Source organism: Lagopus leucura, unplaced genomic scaffold (genome assembly GCF_019238085.1).
Source record: "Lagopus leucura isolate 7727_CA_CO unplaced genomic scaffold, USGS_WTPT01 Super-Scaffold_100008, whole genome shotgun sequence".
NCBI classification, from domain to species: Eukaryota; Metazoa; Chordata; class Aves; order Galliformes; family Phasianidae; genus Lagopus; species Lagopus leucura.
Window position 1 is genome coordinate 29069953 of NW_024962265.1, and position 26072 is coordinate 29096024.

Sequence of the window (26072 nt, forward strand, 5' to 3'; positions counted from 1 at the left end):
ACAAGGCATTCCATATAGATGTTGCAAAGTCACAGCAAAATAGTTCTGGCTTCGAATGAATGACTCAGGGTGATCTATGGAGAAGATGTTACTGAGAGGCAACCTAAAAGATAAGTGTTCTAGCATTCAGGACAACTGGATGCTTCCCCATGCTTTGCAAGGAGCTGCACTGATTATCCGACAGTGGAAAAGTAAGGACGTCAGAAATAGGACTCCACATCATGACCTCCCACAGCATGTCTTCTGAAAGGCAAGAACAAAGTTCTCTTTGAAGAACACAGTTCTTCACTGAAAGCTGACCATATTCAATTCTCCTCCCTTTCTCGGCGCCATTAACCTTAAATTCATGTCTACTCAGGGTACAGGATTTCTGTGAAAAAGAAGAATTGCAGGGTCCAACCCATTCAGACTGATGAGAGCTTAAAGCTTATATTTCACTGAATATTTGGGCAAGTACTCAAATCAGTTAGCTATTAACCAACAAAAAAGCTCCTCCAGCTATTTGAGGAGCTTTATTCATCACATAGCAGCTGTGATGCTAGCAGAATTCTGCCACTTGACAGGAATTCAGGTTACTTCTTATCTCCTCAGAGTAACAAGCAGGAGACTTCCTGGGCTGCCAAATCATGAGAGGCCATGCATAGGCTCCAAAGAAAACTGCTGGCTCAAATTAAATCATTTCTGGATGTTAGGTGTGAGAGACTTTATACAATACAGAAATTACATAGCCAGTATTGCTCTCTCAGACTTAAGATCCTATAGTGAAACAGGCACAAGTATGTCCTACTGTGAATATGCCTACTGACACATTGTTTTAGGGGAGCAATATGAGTATCAAAATCAAATATAGCCAGATATAATCATTTCAATAAATGGCTAATGATTTTGAGTACTTGGGTCCCTCTGGACAAGCCATTTAAGACCCACTGACAGTAGCCTGATTTTCTGAAACAGCTGAGCAAATAGAGCTCAGAAAATCCAATAAGTGAAGTTGTCACACAGTGAGTGCCCAAAAATATTGTTGTTCTATCTTGTTCTATTGCTTTTACACAGGAGAAGATGGTGACCCCCATCTCACTACAAGCTCTTTTCAGGGAGTTGTAGGGAGCAGTAAGGTCTCCCCTAAGCCTCCTCTTCTGCAGACCAAATGATCCCAGCTCCCTCAGCCACTCCCCGTAAGACCTGTCCTCCAGGCCCTTCAAGGCTTTGTTGCCCTTCTCTGGATACGCCCCAGGGCCTCAATCCCTTTCTCGCTGTGAGAGGCCCATGTAGGCTCTCTGAAACATTGAGAAATGCTGAAAGTCCTCATCTTCCAGACTGATGTATCTTCTGTACAAGTGTCAGATTTGCAGAGGTAGTCTAATCATTTGTATTGTGTTATGCTGAAGAAATCACTTAGCACAGTAGTATCTTTGCCATATCTGTGCTCTCCTAACAGCTATCAGTTTCTGTACTTCTGCTAAACTGGTTTGCATTTGTAGCTGAGGGAAAAATTTCAGTGTTTTTTGGCTCATTTTGTTCTACTTGAAAAGCAAGAAGGAAAAAAAAACAATTAAAAATACAGTCTCCTACTGGAGTATTCATTTTTCTATACCAAATGAGCTTCTTCATGGTGACAACAAGTTGGCAAAAATAATTGAGACAAGATGTGACAAGGCACAAATAAAAAAAATGAATATTAGAAATAAATATTAAAAATCATACATATAACTATAAATACATAGAATGAATGAAGTGTGTCTGAGATTAGTTTAGGCAATGCATTAATATTTTCTGATTTTATTATAGGATTCAACTGCCTACAGGGAGGGCAATGGGACTGCACTGTGTATGGCAAGTTCAGCAAATTTTGACAAATGTCAAAGGTTGCAATCTTTTTCTGCTTGGAGGAATTCGGTGCTTCATATCTTTGCCTCACACAAGCTTCCATGTCAGATGCCATTTTGTCAGACTGCCCTTCTGCTGCCAGCTGTTGCATGGCAACAAAATATAACAGGATACTGGTGGGAAGGTTCTGCCTCTACCACCATACTACCAACATCCACCTCTGATGTTGTGGACCAAAGTAGTAAAATAGAAGGCATAACTTTTGGATCAGCCCTCATGTGTTTATTTGTTTGTATGTTTATACAAAAGGACAAACAGTAAGCAAAAATGCACATTGAAATATTTTCCTCTGTGGTAATGAGACTGGAGTTCTTCCACAGACCATAGTGTTCTGTGGCAAAAACTACCTATCTAGCCATTAAACAGACATCAGTATAAATATTTATTTCCTGGAAATGCATTCCTCTTGGCCATTTACTTTTCTCAGTCTTAAACCACTTCACAACACACCATGGCACTAAGAACTGCTGTGACTGCAGAATCACAGAATGGCTGATGTTGGAAGAGACTTCCTGAGATCCTCTGCTACAGCCCTCTACTCAAGCACAGCCACCTAGAGCAGATTTCCCAGGAACATGTGCTAGCAGCTTTTTGAATATCTCCATCGTGGTCTGACAACATCCACAGAGAAAGTATTTTCCTATGTTCCAACTGAATTTCAGGTTTTTCAGTCTTAGTCATACTCATATTCCATCTACATACACTCGTGCCAGTAAATTGAGTAAACTCAGCTGAACAGAACTACAAGTCTCACCTGACAGACCCTTCATATCATGGAATATTTACTCTATTTACACTGCCTAAAGGAAGAGTAAACTGCATTCACTTTCACCTTAGTTCACATTTTTCTCCTCAGCATACCTTAAAATAACCGTGTGCATTATTCCTCTGTCCTAGCCAAAAGGTTGTACCCAAAGGTAAGTCCATGAAGGGCTTCTCCACAACTCTTTCATAGATTCTGAAAGGCAAGAAAAAAAGTACGTCCCAGGTTGTTACCCTTTCATTTACTGAGAGCTGGAATGTTCCAGAAGTGACAACTTATTATAAAACAACACTCTTTACTTACTTATTACAGTCCACATGTAAAATCAGGTGAGAGGCACTGATTGCTAAGGAAAGCCTGTGCCACTTATCATCTGCCAGGATGTATGGGAATACTTCTGTGTGGGAGCGATGGCTGCCTGTACGATAATGCAACCGGATTTCATTTCGATGACCGCTGCTTTCCAATTCCAGATACCTGTACCATAAATGCATCACCATGTCATGAACCATTCTTATCAACACAGCAGCATTTTACATCACATAACTTCTCATTACCATGCAGGAACTATTTAAAAGAGGGGGAAAGAGAGAAGGGATACAAAGATGAAAGCAGGCATTTTACATAATGGAAAGTTCTATCTTTCATGTAAGAACACAAGGTCCCAGGCTAAAGATTTTTTCTTCTAGCAACAGTACTTCACAAAATATGATCTCACTGAAAACATAATTATCCTATTATGAATAATTGCATTATATCCTGAAAGCACAGTATGGATACTCTAAAGGCATTAATACACTAAAAACACCACCAAGTTCTGTGATAGGTACATTGTTAGCCATTACCAACAAATGAAGTAAGAACTGAGACAGGGCACTGCCTTGTTTGCTTTTGGATATTCACCTTACACCTCTTTTCATTTTTCATAATGAAATTTCTCAAAAGAAATTCAAAGTCAAGAAATACTAATTCTTAATATTTTATGTGTATATACATAAATTGTTAAATGCATATGTGGTTGTGGTGTATATATATATATATGTAATATATATATATATACATACACATGCATTTATATGCATATATATGTGGTTGTGGTGTATATATATATAATATATACACATATATACACACATATATATATTATAGATATATATACATACACATGCGTTTATATGAATGTATGTGTACGTAAATATATGTATATACTGAGTTTAAAAAGGTATTGCAGTTGTCCCAGGATGGATGCACCATACAACAGGTTTGCAGATTGAGGATGTAGGTTTGGCAGGTTAAATGACTGCAGATAATTTAAAAAGCACTTTGTAACCAAACTTGCTGCATTCTCAAACAAACCTATTTCTTGCATATTGAATCTCTTCTAGGAAGACGTTTGCGAAACTATTTCTCTTCCAATTGTTCAGTTTCTCATTTTTAAAGTTCCTCCCATAAAACAGGAGGAAAAAATAAAAACAGAAATAAAGATTCTCTAATAATTATACACAATTGACAGATAAAAGAGTAAGGAAGATAACAATATGTAGAGAGATACTGAAAATCTAGTGGCAATACATTTTTATATAGTTTTGCTGTTACATCTGCAGTCAGGCATGGCAGTGCTTTGTAAATCTGTGTGTGCATGTGTATTAGGGCAATGTAGTTTCTTTCAATAGGCCATCCATATTAAAGAACAGACAAGAAAATGATTACAGTTTTCAAAAGTGGAGATGAGGAGACCAAATCAAAACCATCTTCTATAGTCATTATCCCTAGGAGGAGGATGGGCTCACTGCACATCTCTCCTTCCTTCAGGATTTTTCACAGTGAAATATGCCTAGCAACAGCACAAAAACAATTATCCTTTTGCAGAACTGGCAAAGGGCAATTTCTTCTTCCTCCCAGTATTAACAAAGCAGTTAACTAAAGTCAGCAGTAAATTTTATAATCTGCGATCATTTGCCTACTCATGGCCCAAAAATAGTTTCTGCACTGGCAAGAAGTTTGAACTAATTGAAGGCTTGGCTGGCAAAAAAAAAAATGGGCAATAGTGGCAGAGCATCAGTCAACTTAATAACCTCCTTCATAACTCAAGCGTCAAGGATAAGAATAAGGTCATGCTCAACCTAACAAAGAAGGGGAACATTACTGAACAGGACTCCTCCACCAACTTACAAATGAGTCCACTCACTTGCAGATATAATTTGGAAAAAGGAAGTCATGAATGTACTGAAACATTATCTACTGTTCCAGCCAACAGCTAGCTCACACTCTCTTCAAAGTCAATGGCAGGACTGATCCCAACACAGAGTTGCAGCAGACAGGCAGGAAACAAAGCAGAGATACAGTCAGTATGGAAGCTGTGAAATGAATGCTCGTGTTGCCTCTTATACAGGTGACATTATGAGATGCCCAAGAATACAAATCCCCTGAAATACAAATTCCCCAAATAAAAAAAGACATTCTGTAAAATTTAAGAAATGAAGAATTGCTGAGGGATAATGCTGATGTTCTATGATGCCACAATAAGCAAATGAAACTTCCTGTACAAAGCTGTGCAAAAATTCTGGACACTTGTGGTTTAGATTTCACTGTGATTAACTCACTGCTTTGAGATGCACATCAATCTCTGTTGTTACTACATTTGGTAAACTGTAATAAATGTCTTTACCTTATGAAGGCATTATGATTTTTTGAGAAAATATGTATCAAAATAAAAAATAAATTAATAGCATTAGGAGAATTCTAATTTATCATTGATTGATATACTGTAGAGGCAGCAGGAAAAGACAATTAGAAAAGCAAAGGCAGCGATACCCAAAACAATATTCCCTTTAGTCTGAACTAATGCTGAGACACAGAAACACAGAGAACTAAGTATGAATCATTTCATTTCAGTTTTTACAAAATATTGCACTCCATATTCTACCTTTCCCTGTTTGTTTTACTTCCAGGACTTAAACAGCTCTGGTTCCATTTAACAGACTTCAAAAGACAGAAACAGCCTCAGGTCTAGCAACAGAGCCTGGGTGGGAATGCCAAGGCTGCCAGAGGCAAAGCTTCTCTCTCTTCTGTGAGACTGCAACAGCACACGCCTGGGTGTGCACCTTCCAAGGGTTTGGAATGACAGTTGAGAAAGTAAGCTATGCATAAGCAAATAGCTCTGGATGTTAAAAACTTGTTTATATGAGAAAAATATTATAAACTTCTCTGTATTCTCAGGACTACTCTACTGAGAGATAAAAGAGAGTGATCTTGTTTCCTAAAGGGCTTACTTCCCAGGGAAACAACAACTGCACCACACTGCAGGCATTTCCTAAGAACCTCATTACAGGAGTTTTCAGGGAACTTCATCAGCTGAATGACTGTTTTCTTGCCTACACCATCCCATCTCAGTCCACTCATCTCGGTGCCATCAGCCAAGAAATTTAGCATAGTAATGTTACTGCTAATTATCCCAACAGCTCCCAGCTGCTCTTCTGTACTGGGAAGGTGAATGGCTCTTTGAGTAAAGGATAAGCCACAAGGAAAACCCCTTTTCTCAGAGGGTGGTGAGGCACTGGCACAAGCTGCCAAGAGGAGCTGTGGTCGAGGCCCAGGTTGGATGGGGCCCTGGGCAGCCTGAGCTGGTTGGTGGCAGCCCTGCCTACAGCAGGGGATTGGAACTAGATGGGCTTTAAGATCCCTTCTAACCCAAACCATTCAATGATTCTATGCTAAACAGCGTGACAGGAGGACCTGCTTCTACCTTCACTAAAGCCCCACAATCCCCATCACCATTTAATCAGTATCAGCCTATTTGATGTTAACCTCCTAAAACCCACACATTCTTTGTGACAAACAGAAGTAACTTAGCAGGGAGATGACATGATACGGTCATAATGTTTGACATTTGAAGAATAAAATGTTAACCTTAAAGGTTGTTGCAGCTCAGCAGAGCACTCTGTTTTCACAATCATTTCAAAGGCAACAGCCAAGGCCACAGTAAGACTGACCAGTCCATGTAGAGACCAGCCAGAGAGCAATTCCTGCTGTACTAACTCAGAGGAAGAAATTTGTCTCAATTGCCCCAGAGAAAGCTGAGAAAGGAAACAGTGATTATTCCTCTGCTGCCCAGTACATCTGTTGTAACCACTGTGTGTGGATCCTAGCATCACAGCTCAGTGGTAGACCTGCAGTGCCCCAGGGCAAGAGGTCAGCACTGGACATGTTCTTCATGCTCCCAGATGCACATGGAGACTGCAGAAGTTCAAATCAGGATGTGCAGTCAAAGCCTTGAGATCTGGGAGGCAAAACAACTGGGGATGTGGTGTATGAAGTAGCAGTCCTTCAGAAGAGGGAGGTATGGCCCTTCAGCAAGTGGTCAGTGTTAGTAACCCCAGCTCTCTGATAACTCATCTGCTCATTTGACATCCCAGCTCGCACAGCACATGCACACTGCAGCTGCTCACTCTTACTCCAGGCAACTAACAAAAATCAACTTCAGTTTAGAGCACGTAGACAAGCATTTTAAAAGCTAAAAGATATCATGTCTGAATTTATTACACAGTGGGCTTTTGTCTTTTTTACAACTTTTACTACTCTCAATTACAGATACAGAGTAAAAACAAGTTTTCATGGCTTTTTGATTTACACTAAGAAGAAAAGGAAAACTAATAAAACCACAGAGGAATATATATATAAGAAAAAATAAATCCTTGCCTCTGTTACTTATGAAAATCATAAAATCATGATACATAGCTTCTGGCACTGTCTGTGAAGGTGCTAACTGCAGACAGAAGCACACCAAGGAGGATCCTAACTATTATGCAGAACGGACAGCAGTAGGCCATGCCATAGATCTGGGTGACAGTGTCTCTTGAGAGGGGGATCTGAAAGGCAAAGCAATCCAGGAAGGTTTGGCCTTCATCAAAAACAAAATCTTAGGCAGTGTTCTCACAGAGTTGGAGCAAGAATCAGGAGCTGAGGTTGCATTGGTCTCCCCAGAGGACTCTGAAAGGAGATATCCTCCCAAAAGTTGCTGATCTGAAATTTCAAAAATTAAGGGCTGGTATTACAGCACATTGTTCATTTTGTCCCAGTTTGAACTGTGAATATGAATCAAATTAAATTCCAAAACAATAAATACTTTTTTAAAACAGAATTCTTGCTCTCACTCATCCCACTGATCTCACTAACCTCACTTATCAGTATGTTTCTTCCCACTCTGCTTTCACTATCACACAGCTCTGTTAACATCTACTTTGTCCTTCTGAGGCTTCCTATTCTACCAAATATCAATGAAGGAAGAATGTTGTTTCCCAGAACAAACAGAAAAGCAATGGAATAAACCATACATTTCACTCTCTCAGCAGACAGCAAGACTGCAAAAGCAACAAACCTTCTGATGTGTACTGATATGTACTAACAGAAAGTATATGCATTCAACCTAACTCCTCCCCTTTCCTACTCTAACAGAATACAGATTTCTTTGAATTTCTCTGAACAAATACATATCAAACAACAGCAAAGAATAGCAATATCTGTCAAAATTCACATTTCAATACTTTCAGTGGTGTTTAGCAGTAGATAAATAGAAACAAATCTTTTATTCAAGTAGACCTGTCACCAGTCTGAATTCAGACTACAGAATCCAGGCTTATAGGAGCTTTTGGTAACAAGTTCTCCACCAAATTACACTGAGTTATCCGGCACTGCAGTGATTTACATCAGCAGACCAACTGACCTCTCTTGACATAATAAAGGTTACAGGAAGGTGTGTTTTAAGGTAGGTGCATTCATCACTGAGAAGAATTTACATTCTATTTGCAACATTCTTTTCTTTTTTCTTTTTTGACAGGAAGCATAAGCTGTACTAAAGAAAAAACAAGCAATAATGACAAGGCATCAATCAACCAGCACTTAAAGAAACAGCACTCACAGTGCTGTGAGATTAAACTCAGTGTAACACAAAACTGCTGCTTTACAAGTACCTCCATCCAACCATACATTCAAGGATATAAGTTAAATTCCCAAACAAAAAGAAGCATAGAATCTTTCTCTCTTGGGTAAAGAGCCTGGCCAAGGTGTCACTAAATACATAAGGAACCTCACATATAGCTTTTAGGATCTTCTTGAGTACTATAATACTGAAAGAATGAGAGAAAATATCATTTTTTGAAATCTTTGATGAAACATGCAAACATACAAACTTTGTCAAAAGAAAAAAAGTCCGATCCCAGAGAAGTTTAAAATCGCTAGAAGTCAGCTCAAAGGAGATGATTGACTGTTACAAATAAATTGCAAAGGGTTCGTGATTATTATCAGAATAGTAAGAAACAGATTTGCTCTTTCTAAGAAACAAAGATTTACTACCAAAAAATAAAGCAAAACAAAACCCAGAATATTACAACTGTCCATGCATCCAGCAAAGTCCATGTGTCAGCAGAATGGTTAAAAAAGCTGAAACCAACTAGCACTTCTTTAGGTATAGGGAACAGCCACATACAGCTTAACTTTTGAAAATTAATCCCATTTTATTCTTACCTAATATGTATGTTAGTGATGGGAGAGGAAAAATATCCCTCAAATAAAACCTATACTGTTCATTTAAGAAGTAAACATTGAAAGCTTTTTTCAGGGCAATGTGTTTGCAGCAAATCTTGTAATGTCAGAAAGAAGAGACCTAATACTGCAATCCAGAAGTAGAGATGCTCATACATCAAAAGCATACAACTATTTTAGTAAGATAGTCAAAAGATGCAGCAAAATTCATGCATCAAGAGTTTTCACCTCTGGCAACCTACCTCCTTGGATGGAAAAATGCGTAACAGAGAAATTGCATAAGATAATTTCCTCCTAGATACTGAAGAGGTCTCACGCTACTGTACAGAGCAGCATATTTGAGAGCAGATAATCAGAAAACTTGAGTAGTGGTGAAAATAACTATCACACAAGGTAGAAATTGAATCAATTAGTAGAGAAATATAATGAAGTGTAGGACATGTCCACACTATTCTACTGATTTCAGTATTTTGCTTTCAGGTTACAAAAACAGTAATTGAAGGAAAGAATGGTTAAACTGCAATCCAATTATTTCATCATTTAAGGGCCCTAATATACAGAAACTGAAGAGATACGGATATAACGTCAGTTGCATAAAGGCATCTAATCACGAAGGGAGGAAAAGGCTTTATTGCATTGCTCCACTGTTGCCAGTTAAATGAAAATATACAACAGAATAGGGATGACTAACATACATTAAAGCTCTGTCACAGATAAAAGTTATCTCTGCCAGTTCTTTCATCATGAAGCTCAGATGAATTCAGAAGCGAAGTTAGGAGGCTAATAGTGCTTAAAGTGAAGGCTGAGGATAAGCACAGAGGAATCAGTGTTTAACAGCACTTCCACACAGACTTCAGGCATCGCTTCATTAACAGCATTCAAAATATTTAACACGTTGCTGTAGAGTACAAACCATTTTAGACAGGGCAGTCTGCGTAGTCAAGGTGATCTTTTCAAGTTAATTAAACATTTCTAACTTCTATCTTTCAGACATAAGCAATACACTGCTGTGCCCAGCAATTTGTCTTTATCTGCCTGAAACCCATCTGAACAATCAGAGATGTGCAATTTGGATACACCGACAACACAATAATATTCTTGAGAGGATGATTTCCAATCTGTACTCCACAACCACCACCACCTGAACTCTTCCGTTGCTCTGAACAGTGGGGGGGGAAGTAATTTGTGTAGAAAAATATGAGCAAATCTGAAAGGAAAATTTATATATCCAGTTTATGATTCATTCAGAATTCAGAAATCAGAGAAATTATCTCAAGTACATCACTTTAAAGAAAAATATGAAATCTAAAAAGTAACTTTCATTTGCAACCAAAATTTAACCTCGGTTGTTGCAAATTAGCGTATGTGCTCTGAAGTGCCCAGATCTGTGCAAAAAAGAGGATGTTTTTACTCTTACTTTCAAAAATGTGTGAAGTATATCCTGAACCACTGAACAAAGAAACATACTCTTTCCAATTTTTAAAGAACATTTTGCTTTCATTTTCCCTAGAAATTAGAACTATAAGTTGTTACAAAAACTGTGTAAAATAAAACATAAGAAAATCAACTTGTCTGATGAGTGATTATACCTACCAGTTATTGTTGCCTCCAGCTTTTCTCACCACCATTTCCTGAAGGCAGAAAAGCAGGAGTCAGCACTGGCCCTTGTAAACTAAGAATGTAGCCAGATATGACTGCCCCACAACACAGGAGCTCAATACCTGCACAACTTCAGTGATTTCAGAGGAGCAACACAAAGCTGAAGCTGGTGCAATGGAGTCCATTAACAGTCTTAAAATGACTGCTGTAACAGAGTTCACAAGAAGTTGTTTAAAAATTGAAGGACTGTTGCAAAGAAATCCCTGGACAGAAATGGACATATCAGAGAGATGGAAATCTGGCACGGAAGAAGCAGTTATTGAATGCAAACCATATAAATGCTTCCTTTATCTCCCTGCAGAGAAGGACCTGGGGGTTCTGGTGGATGAAAAACTGAACACGAACCAGCAGTGTGCTCTTGCAGCTCGAAAGGCAAATGGTAACTTGGGCTCCATCAAAAGAAGGATGGCCAGCAGGGGCATGGAGGTGATTGTCCCTCTTTACTCTGCTCTTGTGAGGCCCCATCTGGAGCACTGTTTCCAGGTCTGGAGCCCAGTACAAGAAAGACAGGGAGCTATTGGAGAGGGTCCAGAGGAGAGCCACAAAGATGATCAGGGGACTGGAGCATCTCCCCTATGAAGACAGGCTGAGGGAGCTGACCTTGTTCAGCCTGGAGAAAAGAAGGCTGCAGGGTGACCTTATTACAGCATTTCAATATCTAAAGGCAGCCTACAGACAGGAGGGGAATCAACTCTTTGAAAGGGTTGATAACTGCAGGACAAGGGGAAATGGTTTTAAGTCGAGGGAGGGAAGATTTAGGTTGGATGTCAAGGGGAAGTTCTTTACAGAGAGAGTGGTGAGGTGCTGGAACAGGCTGCCCGGAAACGTTATGGATGCCCTGTCCCTGGAGGTGTTCAAGGCCAGGTTGGATGGGGCCCTGGGCAGCCTGGTCTAGTATTAAATGTTGGTGGCTCTGCCTGAAATGGGGGGTTTGGAGATTCATGATCCTTGGGGTCCCTTTCAGCTGGGGCCATTTTGTGATTCTGTGATTTTTATTCTCCTTCATCATGAAATAAAAGCCATAACATACTGCAGAAGACTCAGATATTAGCCTAATTCCAATGTTACCAACACCAAACTAGACTAAACCTCAGTTTTTGCACAATTAAATCAAGTAAAGCCTATTGTTACACACAGGCAGCACTTTGTACATTCTAGTACAGAATAGAATCATAGAATGGTTTGGCTTGGAATGGAACAGACCTCAAAGACTATCCAGTTCCTTTCCTGTGGGTCATCCACCCTGGCCTTGAGTGACCCCAGGGATGAAGCATCCACACCTTCTCTGAACACAGAACAGGATAGAGAGTAAATATTTAATAAAAGCTTAAGGGCATATCTGGTTTAATGGCCACAAGCACTTTCTGGCCATACTCCTGTTGAGATTTATATTACACCTGCTAAAAACAAAGGTTTATCCTGATAGTAAGTAGGATCAGACTAGATGTAATATTTTTAAAACAAATTCAGGATTGTTTTTTGGTTTTTGTTTTTTTTTTCATTAGATGACCTAATATTCTCTGCAGGAAAGCTATGAAATATGCAGATGGAGATAAATAATCTATAAGACTTTTTCTTCTCCTTTGATTATCCTTGTAGGGAGACACCAAAAACAAATAGAGAGCATATATCCCTACAGAAATTCTGTAAACAAAAATTAGGCATCACTTAAGATGCAAGATACAGAGAGCATGCTGGTTACCAATGGCAGTAGGAAGTTTTTTTCAGCAAGATGCATTATCTTCAGTTTTCTTTATAATGTAATAACATTTGAATCACAGTATTAAAAGTTTCCATGGTTAAGAGCAAAAGGGCTAAAAATGCTCAGCAATGTATCTGCAGTTAAAATATCTACAAAATGTAGACCTTATTTCAGCCAGAACCCTTGAAAAATGCAGGCTTCTTGCTTTCAATTGTACTTAGACATATGAAACTCCAAGATGCAGATAAACAGAAGACAGAAATGTAATAACACAACCTGTAAATATTTAAGTTTTGAGAAAAATTTCACCAAAAAAAGTGTGTTGCCAATATATTAAGAAACAACAACAACAAAGGAACCTAACTACTCATTCCTAAAAATATATCAGTATAAAGTAATTGGATTTTCAGAGTCCTGCTTGTTAGCCTTTTATAACCGTATTTTACATGGGTATAAGCAGATGACATGGTCCAACCAATGCAAATGTGATAAGAAGCAATATGTTTGCACGGTCACATGACCTGCAAGTCAGCACAGCTTTAACCTTTATTTTTCTTTGGTATCAATTCAACATATTCTTGTTAACAGAAGAGCAGTGCTGTTCCTTTTGTCCAGTCTTACTCACTTCAAGGACTAACTACCTCCTCAAACAACACCTCAAATCCTTTTGCAACCCTCTGATGAAAGTTCATCACACATACTCTTTGTACCTTACTATCACAGTCTTTGTGTTCAGGAGCTAATATTTTCCTCCCAGTTGACCACCATGCAAGTGAATATTCATCAGGTTTGGATCACTACATTACAGATCTTTTTAATCTTCTCTTTCTTCATGCCATTCCCAGGAGCAGGAAAGGCTCTACAGCAAACAGTGCCTCCTTTTAGAAAGGCTATGCTTACTCCTTTTTCCAAACACTGAGTTTCACATTGATGATCTCTTCACCCACCTCTGCAGCTCTCTTGGCAGAAGAAGAGCAGCCTGCATCCATTCCAAGACATATACCTAAAAACACTCAACCAGTACGCTGTGAACTTGTTCTCAAGCACTTGAGAGCTTGTTTACTGTCAGGAGCTTGCTCTGGCTAGCTCTGGAGAATGCTATCACCCCAATCAGACACATGAAAGTGATACAAACAGAAAAAGGATGGCAGAAAACTCCTTTTGTTAAAGTAATAGAAGGAAATTTGAGCACTGGAACTTTGTATTTTATACCTGTCGAGATTCACACAGCCATCAGTTCCAGCTTAGGGCCCATAAACCATGAAAAATACAAGGCAGGAACATTCCTTATGGCAGCATCCATCTTCTGGGTGACAACCAGAGGTCACAATTTGCAGCAACAGCAAGAAACCAAACGTAACTAAAACTCACTTGCTTCCCCTCAGGGCAATTTTTACTCTCTTTTCCAAACTCACTAAGTTTCAGAGAGGTGACATCTTTCCCCATCTCTGTGGCTATCCTGGCACATTGAAGTTTTGTCTCTCATTTTGAAATATCAACTTTAGTTGTGTTAGTTCTATCAGCAGCACAACCAATCCCTGCTCTTGTAAATGTAGAAATAAGCTTAGCTAGATCACAGCTGGCCCTACAGACCAACTTCCTCACTCATGCCAAAATAAACTTGTCCGTCTGGGGTGATCTACACTTACGGTGGTAAAATCTGAATTAGAAACTCGCTATTCCCAGCTGCCCAATTCTGCCCATTGGGCATTGCTAGCTCTCGCAGATGAGAGGTAGGCAACAACTAGCAGAAAAGCCACTTGGCACAACTGTGATGCAATTTCAGTAAGCATCATGCAAGAGGCATTCAAACACCCCCTTGCAGTGTTAAAGATATGTTCATACACTTGGCATAATGACCTATAAGAATATTTTCTTTTTTTTTTCCCCTTTTTTGGAAACAACTGAATTGTGTACAATGGGACCTCTGGGAAAAAGAAAGTACAACTGGACCACTTTCCAGCACAAAGTAATTGACAACACACCTCCTAATAAGAACTTGTACACTTTAAATAAATGAACAAACAAATAAATAATATAAGCAGATATTTTAATATGCTTGAACATCCATCTTTCACCTATCTTTTATTTCAACTCTGAGGAGAGATCAACAAGAAAGAATTATGGGATTGTACACATGAAAATAGAAAGGACTCTGAACCTAACGCAGAAATCATCTGTTGCTGGTGCTGATTACTGCTTAAGAGATGCATATTTTATAACTCCTTTTCATTCTGCCACAGAATCATAGGGAGGTTATCTTTATTAGCCATTACTTGGAGAGAAATACAAAGAAATCTTACTCCTCCACTGGTTGTTATCCTATCAAAGAAATAATCCTCAGATGTTTGGGGTAGTTTACTTTTGTTATTTAAAGCTGACGCTACTCTGAGTCAAGTGCTCTGCTTCTTGTTCTGGGCATAAGCCTATAACAGGAATTTTTTACAGCCCACAGTGTTAAAAACTAATTGGTGAAGAAGCAGATGTATCGGACTGGGCTTTGTGAATCAATGTGACTGTGCAGATGTGGAGGTTTCACACCAGTTGAGCATCTGGTCCTCATGGTTATGACCAACGAGAGAGAACTTTCCATGCCCTCAGCAGCGAGACATTTGAAAAGTGGCATCTGTTCCACTTTCCATTGGCAGATTTGAACTTGTGAATTTTTATCAGTCTACACAATATGCCAATTCATTCTCACTCTCTCTCTTTCTATATATATATATACATAAAACCTGCCATACAACAATTCCTTTAATTTATGTACAGTTTTTGACAGTATAAGTACATACTTCCATTAGCTAGCATACAGCCAGTGATACTTACCTGTGATCTAAATGATGAATAGAGAAAATAACCCCTGAATTTAAATGGGCTTGTTTTAAGGTCACCAGGATTGTGAATTCATATTTATTTCTCAACTTCTGAAAAAAGATTTCAGCTGTTTCTGGAGACGCTTTTACACTTCTTGAAGTATCTAAGAAAAAAATACAGAAAAAAACCATTCAGTATAAAATCTTATTTTACTGTACAATCTCAGCTCAAAAAGCTTACAAAAATAACAAGCTAGATCTGAGAAGCACAATGAACAGCTAGGCAAGAGCAGGAACAAAAGTATTTTAAACACCAGCTCTTACATGAAATGAGAGCCATTTAGACAAAAGTGTGCACATTTTCTAGGACATCCATTCTATTCTGGGTGTGGGGGGTTGTTGGTGACAGTTTTCTGGTGGATTTTTTTCACAACAGGCTCATGATTCTTTTACTCTCTCCATAGATGGCCAGATGGTACTTTGATATCTCATCCAAAATGAGGACTTACTTGCAGTCAAGCACCGAGAGACAACGCTGGATATGAGCCCAATTTGTGAGGCGCAACCTGATTTTCTTTTCTATGACTTCCACAAAAATGTTGTGCTTAACAGTTATGCATAATTATTTAAAAAATAAAAAAAAAAAATTAAAAAAGCTACCTTTAGGGAAAATTTACTCAGTTTTAAGACTTATAAATGAACTTAAGCACTCATCATTTTTCAAAATGCATTGCTGCTATTAATCACTGTGTACTCCAGTTGTTTGGTATGTTACTGCTGCTTCTTGCACAGGACATCATGAGTATTTCATAGAGTAACTGCACACCCATACAAAAGATTTTGCTATTAAAAGTCCACGTATAACCAAGGCTTAAGCAATGCTTCTGCTGAATTTATATAACATACTTAAAGAAAAAAAGGCTCAACTTCAAGCCCCCCGGAGAGATAATTTATAAAATAAGATGTTAAAATGTTAGAAAAACAATTCCCAAGGTTTTCCATAATACATTATACTGGAAAAAAAAATAATATATGTATTTAATGCATAAAATCAATTCATTAGAGTGTGTAATCAACTGTGTAAAAACTAAATCAATTCACAAGCTTCTCATCATAACAATTTAACCATCCTGCTCTAAGTCAGGGACACTAATTCAGGGACAGCAACTGCAGCAGAGAGCTTACTGCAATGGAAACATTGATCTGCTTTGGCAGAGCTGAAGCTGAGCTCTCAAGTAAGCTGACATCACTGCTCTAAGAAAGCGGTTTATACTGCAAGCTGCACTATAGAAATACAACTTGAGAAATACGGCTTGGTATTAACAGCAAACATTTTAATGTGGTTTATGAAAGAGGAATGTTTTTAATTTGTTTAAGAAATATAACGATCTGTACAAGTCAAAAGTCCTAAGCAAGCTCTTACACAGTATCACACCAAGCTCTGCATTTGAATCAGTTTTCTTAACCTAGAGGAATTTAAAAAATACATGAATAAATAAATAAAAATCAAAGATAAGATTCTTTAAAGCATTTTTGTGAAACTCTGAAATTTCACATCTCTTCTACTGTGGGTTGCATAACTCTCTCCCTGTAGCAGACATCCGTGGTATTTTAATGGAATTGTTAATAAATCATAAAGCAACTCAAATACAATTACATCAAAGCATTCATTTATAGCCAAGGGACACTAACAGAGTGGAATGACATAGGTTTGCATGCTGGAAGATGGTTTAACCGCATTAACAATTTCCAGCAATATAAACAACCTATTCCCAGCAGACCGAGCAGAAGAAGGACACAGAAGGAACATATTCTCTAATCACGATCACAAGCTGCTCATGCACTGCTGCTCTTATCAGCAGCTTTCCTATCAAAGTACAGGGCAAAACAAGAAAATGCAGATGTGAAACCGACTTAGATGCCTGCAGAACCAAACTCCTAGATGCAAAGCACATCCACATAGTCAGCCCTTCCTGACTAATGAGAGAAGATGCAATGAGGTGTAACAAAACTATATTTAAGTGTTTGTGTGCATAATCAAGAGTGTCTGCCCTCAGGAGCAGTCTCTGCCTGAGGGGCTTGCTGTCTCCAACCTCTCTGTCAGGAAGACCGTGCAACTTAAAAGTAAATAATGGTGGCAGAACCAAAGCCAGAATGAGCTGAGACCACTGCAGTGTGTGAAATCTTCTTGCTTACATCTTAGTTAATGTTACTATACATCCAACAATGCTCTTCTCCCTCCACCAACCTGTCACATTTCTTTCAAACTTTCTTGGCGGAGATATTTTGCTCGGCTTCCACAGATGATGGAATAACAGAAACCAAGCTTATTGTGTATGCACCACAAAGCCCTACATTTATTCAGCAAGGTTAATTCAGGTTTATTCCCCCTTGCCTGACACATTGTAAGAGTTACTAAGAGGAAGGGTGGAGAAAAAGGGCTACGAAGATGGATTTCTACATTATCATCTCTATCTGGTAGGGAGGTGGGAGTTGATGAGGACACGTCTGCACAAACACGATAGTGAAGAAACTGCACAGGTCTTTCATTCAATAGCTTTTGTGTGTGGTCATGTTAAGTCTTACTCTAATTTAGAAAGTGAGCACATAGAAGTATATAAAGGCACTGAATAGATACTATTAATTTCTGTGGGTATGTACTGGAATTGGACACAATGTTTACAGCTTACCATGGCAATAGTAGGTATACCCATCAAATGAGATTATCATGGGAAGACAGGGAGACAGGAATAGGAGAAGTGAAGAGGGTCGGGGAAAAAATGTCAAGCAGGACAAAAAAAGAAAACATCAGAATTGCATGAAATAGCACAACTGTAGAGAATTCCCTAACTATTCTCTCTCTACTCCTATTGCCTCCACCTGATTTCCTCAAGACAATGAGGTGGCAGTATGAAGGAAGATGAGCAATGCAGAACTCCTTCCAAAGAGCTGGGATTACCTGCACTGTTCTGAATCCTGCCAGGATGTCTGTGCCCCAGTTAAACTGTTTTATCCCTCTGCATCATTCCTACTTTTAACTTGTATCACACCCTACCAGCAGTCATAAATGCTTTGTGCTGAAAGTAGAGAATACATAGACTACGCTTGCTTAACAAAAATAAAATTCATAAGCATTACATTAGAAAAAAATATTAATAATATTAATTTCTACCAAATCCAAATGATATTCTCATCAGCAATGGATGAAAGAAAGTATATGTACAGTACAACTTCCATTATGTGAGGCCAATTCCATCTGGACACAAATTATTATCTTCCTCACAAACATTTCATTTTAACTGGACTTACTGGGAATGCATTTTGTTACAGATGGTCTGTGCTGTAGGCAGGAAACAAACCCTAGCAATTACATGAAGCAGCCTGCAGTTCTCCCATCCCTCACTGCTACTCTGAGAGACATGGGAAAAGTAGAGCTCCCTGTGCACTAGCAAGAAAGGAATCTTTTGTGAGGTCTACTCTTTCAGCCCTGTGAATAATTACCCTATCAGTAGGCTGGATGAGAGTTTTCCATACATAAAACCATAACTGGGTATTCTATACTCTCTCATTGTGGCTTGAGATTACCCTCAAAAACAGACAAAAACATCAAGACCTGAGTAGATCAGACTGGAAGCCTATCTGTTAAGATTATTGCCACATTACCTGCCCAAACACACAGCCACCCAGTGCACATAGGTCAGTTCACACTTAGCATAGCAACAGCTTGCAATTTTTGCATTATTGCTTCTCTGATAAGTACAGCATCCTTTGCCCAGTGCAGGCACCAGGTGGATTTCTTGAAAAAAGACCACTGAAAGGTCCTTGAACCATCTTTTTACACCAACGCAACAGTGCAAATCTCTCATTCCAATTACCTTTGAACACTAGTGGTATTTGCTTGATAGATCACCAACTGTGCTCAATAAATACAAACTCAAGATTGGTCTTGACATTCAGCTTCTACTAATCATTTTAAGTCTGAAGGGAATTACTTTTCAGGAGCTGGACTTCTTCCATAATAGCTTGGAAAATCAAACTGGTGCATATCAGGCAATAATTTGTGGTTTCTTGACAGTTGCATAAAAATCTCATACTATGAGCATTTTTAATACACAAAAACAATGGCCTAAACGTTTTGACATTAGAGTGTAAAAATATGGAGAGAACTATTCGTGTGAATGAGAAATATTTCTCTAGTTACATCGTTTTTGCTTTTCTAGAATATGTCATTTGTTTGGTTCGACCACAGCATAACAACCTATGTTGTTAACACTGTTTTTAATTTCTAGAAGAGTGAGTGAAATGTAATAGACAAAAATCTAATCTCAAAACAGTCCTTGCACTCCTCGGTCTATTTGAAAGTTATAGCATGAAAATGCCTTTAGAAGGAATAATAATACTTACGTGGTGACACGCATAGCTGATTTGAAGCATGCAAGTTAACAAAAATAATGAAAAGAACACAATAGACTTTGAGGAAGGGAGGATGAATATGCGACATTCACATACCATGGGAGGCAATAATAATGATTTACAAATTCAGCAGAACTGACCACCTGAGGATTAACTAGAGTTAATTTAGCTAGGTTTGCATGCAATAATTGAGGAGAGTTTACAATACTAGCAAGGATGCAAACAAACAGTAGGAGATGGTTGATCTTCAGAACAGCCAGCTGGGAGGTGATCAGCTGGCAAGTTCTTTAACATCTGACACTGCAAAGCAATTTAACACTCCATGAAAAGAACCACTGGCTGGAGGACCTGAAGAAACTCAGGCATTCAGACTGCCTTTGCTCTGAGTTTGCAGCAACAATCACACGGTCACATTTAGGACAAATTTCCTTCTCTCATATGACTGCACTCAGAGCTTTTGCAAACACCAAAACCACAGAAGGGTTTCCTAAAGGTGTTAAGCATAGACATTGTTATCACAGTCATGTTCGTGGGGTGTCAGTTACCACAGTATATCCAAGACAGTCTAACTTTTAACAGTACTTACTCCACGGGTCCAAAGGCACTACTCATCAGTCTAAATTGGTACAGCAGAAAGAGATGGAATCTTTTAATTACTTAAATAATTGATATACTTTAATTCTTGCTTACAATTGCATTCATGCAAACACATGGAGAACCATCTCAGGAACTGATCCAGCTATCACTAACCCAGCTTCCCCCATTATCTAAAAAATGTGTTGGAAACAACCAGGAACAAGTTACTGAAGGTAAACAAGAAAACTTCCATACAAACCATCAGCATCCTATCAAACTGCACAGTAGAAACTACATTCAAATATGGTTTAAAACAAGCCATTACAGATGCTTTCCAGTTCACATTAGAACAAACAGTTATTAAATGGAATGGATAGCTTGTCTTAGCAAAGCGTAGGCTCTTCAGTTTCTGAAGTGCATCTAAAGCTAAACATACAGGATGAGTTAATTATAAAACAAACTCCTATAGAAGAGCCTTTGAATGAGGCTTTTTAATTAATGGAGCTCCACAGTTTGTTTTGTGTACACATAATCAGCTTTTAATAGCAGCATCTATAAATCAATTCTACATCTGACCGTAGGTTTGCTGAACTACCCAAATTTAATTCCACTTGTTTGTGAGAAAATGCAGAAGTGCTGCAGGCTATGAACACTCTCAAAAACATAAAAAAGCTAGCTCAATTTTGTTTCATTTTCCTACACAAGATCAGCATCACAAGTATAAATTCACATTGTAACACTTCTCTTTATTAAAATTTTTGGCTAATCTTTTTCTCAGCTGGGGATTTCACACAGCTTACAAAGGGCAACAATATCTCATACTGTTTACCTTACATTTTTCCTTTACTTAAGTAACCAATGCAGGCTAAGCTACTCTCAGCAAATGAGGCAGAATGGGAAGCCAGTCCCAAAGCAGAATCTTTACAAGGTTGAAAGGGTACAATGGGTTTTTAAGTGCAGCACAGGGTACGCAAATTCATGAGCTGCATTCCTGTTACAATGACTATAGTGAAAGCAGAATACAGAAAGAAGTAGAACAATGTTTATTAGGCCAAAACACCACAATAGTGTAATACAGTTTAGAGAATTTTGTGGGAGCATTGATTAGTTTAGCTTTGGTGTGTATACATACACATGTAGCTTCAATGGAAATAAATAGGAGGCATTACTGTTGGAGTGATCTACAACAGATACAAAGAGCACAATGACATTATTTGATAGAGCAAATTCTCAGCTACAAAATGCTATTTTTCAACATTGTCACCACCATTAGCTCTGCATTTTCACCAGTGATGATAAGAGCCTGCATGCTGTGCTCACAAGAATCTGCACCAGCAGAGCTGACCCACTGTTTCACAGCTGCTAGGATGGTGTTGTTGCTGCCCACACAGTTCTCTTTCCTTGGCCCAAACAGATGGCAGTCAAAAGGCACCAAAACTGGACTATACAGTGGGTGTGGTGGAACAGCCCAGACAAGATTGGCAGTGTGTTCCATGGTCCTCAAACTGGAGTTATTGTGCTGCAAGAGAAAGGTCACTCTCTTCTCTGATCTAACTCTGGAAGTTTGAGCCTTCATCTTTGTCAGCATCACAACGTAGCTGTCACTTCATCCACTGAGGGCTGAGTCCTGAACTTTTTTTGATGGGGAATTCACACATTGCCACTGCAGAGACAGCTGTTATGACTCCAATTCATAGGGGTGACACCACACCTCATCACCAGTTATGATGCAATCCAGGAAACTGTCCCTTCAGCCTCATATTGATTCAATAAGTTCTGAACAACTTGCATATCGTGTTCTTTCTGTTTCTGTGTGAGCATTCATGGGACACATCTGGACCAAACTTTACGATATTTCAGCACTTCCACCATTGTTTCCAATACACTGAAGACAATATTCAGCCCTATACACAGTTCTCTGGTCCTAATCTGCCAATTTGCACAGATAAGCTGTCACATCATTTTGTGGTGTGCCAGCTGTACAAGGGCATCTAGAATGTGACTTGTCTTTCAAGTCACTGTCACTATTGCAGAAACTCACTACCCACCACCTTGCTATGCTCATATCCACTGTTTGATCTCCATTAACATTCAGCAATCATCAATGATGCAACTCCACACCTTTGCTTCATGCACACTTCCATGTCAGACATCATTTTGTCAGACTGCCCTTCTGCTGCCTTCTGTCACGCGGCAACAAATTGTAACAGAATGTTGGTGGGAAAGTTCCGTTACTGCCACACCACCGATATCTGCCTCTGACATCATGGGCCAGTACAATAAAATAGGAGGCATTATTTCTGGAGCAGCCCTCATGTTATGAGCGTCTGTACCTGACTCTTTGAACTGCCAGTAAGATACCAGATGATAAACCCTTTTGAAAGACTTATCATAGAATCATTTAGACCAGAAAAAAACCCTAGGATCAACACAGTTTTCCTACACACTTGCTCATTCCTCCAAAGCGAGTGCATGGCACTTCCATGTTTGCAAGTTCTGATGAACACTATGATTATGGTCTAGCTGCATGTCAGAATCCAACCAGGTATGTATAGAACTCATGAATGGAGGAGTCCAGAAAATATCCCTGATTGGTATAATGATCCTGAATGATCAGGATTTGGGATTCCTTACAGACTGCATCTACTTGTGTAATTTAGACACCACTGCAGTTATCACCATCAACATGTCTCCCTTCTCCTCTCCATTACAGAGACCGCTCTACAAAAATGTAGGCAGGAAGAACTGCAAACGATGGGAAGGAGAAAAGCAGAAGGGAAAATGCACTTAAAATGAAGCTAAACAATTGACACAAAAACTCAGTTGAAGCTGAGATAAAAACAAGGGGAGAAATGTCACAGCTTATTCTTGGAGCATTTGGAAAGGGCCCAATTGCCTTTGCTTTGCAATTTTCTCTATTCGGAATGTCAGCCACAGCTTTGGTAAGTCACCCAGCAAGGGCTTCCCTCCAGCTTCAAATAGGCAGACCTATAGTACAAATGCCAAGACTCACAAGTCACAACAGACTGATGTAGGAGAATAGGATATGTTTCTGAACACATATGGTTTTTCCCCACTTGTATTGGCTGTTCATACTGATATCCTCAATAAGTGTTATTCATACCACTTTTGGCCAAAACTCTAGCTCACCTACAAGCTACATACTTGTGTGACTAAAGCCTTTTTGCCACTGCTAAGAACACAAAGGTACTCTGGGATGAGATAGGGAGGAAGGTACTTAGAGCCTGGACATATGTGCTTGAACGCAACTGCAATGTTCCTGATCCCAAATAACCACATCATTGTCAAGCACCTAACTTGCCTGTGTAATCGGGAGTTGTTCACTTACACAAGTAATCATGATTTCATCCAAAGAGCTTTGTTTGTAATTTTTTCCCTATGGTCAAAGCCCCCAGGCAATATTTGCTTGGTTTGTTAAGTTTATTTTGGTTTTGTTTTGTTTTTACTTTGTTGTTATTCACTTGTTAACTACGTTACTACGTTAACTACACAAAATGCAATGAAAACTGAACATATTAAATATGGGGAAAAGCATTCTACCTGATACGATAGAATGGGCCACCAGATCTCAGTCATTCCTGCCAGCTCCTGATATGGATGTCTCTTGGATGTCTCTTCAGGAAAGATTTTGTAAATACAAGACTATCTGGGGCAAACAGTGGCTACAATATACTGTGCATTCGCTGGAAATTGACAACAATACCACCAAAAATTTGTTTCTGTCTAGAATCATATGGCAAAAGAGACTATTCAATTATTGTTTGAGAGTGCTCATACTAGTAGCTGGGTGAAGCCTCTGAGCTTACTCACTGGCCATTTGTAGAAAACAAGGAAAGCCACATTGAGCTGAATCTTTCTATAATGCTGAGCTTACTATCCCATAGCCTGACCACTGACTTCCCTTGCTAAAATAGCCTCCTTTGCATCCTTAGGTGTCTAAAAAAAATTGTTCAGTGCTACCTACTGAGGTACAGTCAAGCTTTTTCAAATGTCACCAAACCCCTGAGATGATCTTGGAATATGGGCTATTAAACAGTTCTTTGTAGTACACCCATGTCTAGTTGCAGAATGGGGAGGATGGATCCTTCTTTCAACCCCAGCCACCTACTACACAAGCAGAGTCCAGCTGCTACTCTGAAGTTGTGGAATTAATAGTGCAGCTGCTCAGGAGGATTTCTCACCTAGATATAAGTCAGAAAATGTTTAAATGGCAATGAGCTTCAGTGTGCCAATAGCACAGTGTAAACAACAACAGCATCTTTGCTTGGTTAGCAGATCCTCCCAAAACAAAGAAAGAAATCCAGCCACTGAATTTAAAAATTCAGCCACTATAAAATCTGTTTGAACACCACGACGAGATACCAAAGTTCTTTTTTGTTCTAGGACTTAATTTGCCAGACCACAATGCTAGTACATTAACAGTTAGATGTCTCTCACCCTGCCTTTGGCTGTGGTTTCTTGGCAAAGAAGGAATTTTAACCAGGATGAGAAGTGGGAGCAATTTACTATGAGGCAAAGCAGCCCAGCTATACAGTCAGTGTAAGAGTCAGGTGGACTCTTCCAAAAATATGTAGGGTCTGTGTTTGAGAGTTTCTGATTTTTATACTCAGTAGGCAAAATGTAAATAGGTAAATAAGGAAATAAATACAGTCAAGTTCTAGTGAAAGGATCTACAATAGATATTTCTAACAGTAAAGGATGAAAAAGGGTGATAAATCAAGATGTAGGAAAACCTGGACCTTACCTTACTAGTGCTCCAGATAACAAGTCTATATTCTTAGCAGCAGACTAAAACTGCTGATTTGCTTAACAAACAAAACAAACAAACAAACACTGTGAATTTTTTTTTTTTTTCTGAAAGCCCTTCCACCAAACTGACAGAGAAAACATCAGTGTGCACTCCTGAACATTTCTGAAAGGAATATGAGTGGTGTGCATCAGCACAGGGGGGGTTGCCATACAAGAGTATTATAAGGAATTTTTAAATGCATATATGATACAGAAAACCACTGTTCCCTTGCTTATGAGAAATACTATCTCCTTCATTGTAACTATGTCATCATGCAAGGCACTATCACCAAGAGAGAGTGCTATTCAGTGGGGACCTACTACATGATAACAATGTGACAAAGATAAAAGATGACTTCTGCTCATCATGGAAATCCTACCCATAGGAAAATTAAAATGTGTGCTGCACATTATGCATTGCCACGGGTATTTATTATTGCAATGCTTTCTAGTGATTTATAGTTTCTGGGTTATCAATTATAAGCTGCAATAGTTTCTTTAATTACTACGTTTCCCTACTTCGTATTCCACTATTACTATCAATTCATCTTTAAATTCAGTATTTACTGCCTTGTAGTCAATACCAGGTGCTGCTAGTTACAAAGATACTGTTTAGGATTTTTAGGTCCCATACCACTATAAAACCTATCATGTTTGAACAAGAACACAGAAGTAGTGCAGAGTGGGATTTCTGTCTGCTTCCTCAATTTAAAGCAGGTTCCAGCTACATTTAAAAGGCAGCAGCTAGTATAGCTTTATAAATAGACATGTATATATACGTGCACACATTCACACCCCTTTAGGCACAAAGCAGCTTTCTAGAAGTTTTGAGAACACCTTGAAACCTGTAAAGGAAATGAAACCTGTCTTATTTTCCTTGCTTCTGCCATCTGTGGCATATGCACCTAGT

The 26072-nt window shown here is 38.9% G+C and overlaps 1 protein-coding gene across 1 annotated transcript in view; it reads right to left on the reverse strand.

Moving 5' to 3' along the window:
- The window catches only part of NELL2 (neural EGFL like 2), a 141901-nt gene that overhangs the window by 104264 nt on the left and 11565 nt on the right, over positions 1-26072 (reverse strand). The window contains exons 3-5 of the mRNA XM_042872902.1: positions 15378-15528; positions 2954-3127; positions 2749-2845 (exon numbers count right to left, since the gene is read on the reverse strand). Of these exons, the coding sequence (XP_042728836.1) occupies positions 2749-2845; positions 2954-3127; positions 15378-15528 (422 nt within the window). The remainder of the gene's footprint in view (positions 1-2748; positions 2846-2953; positions 3128-15377; positions 15529-26072) is intronic.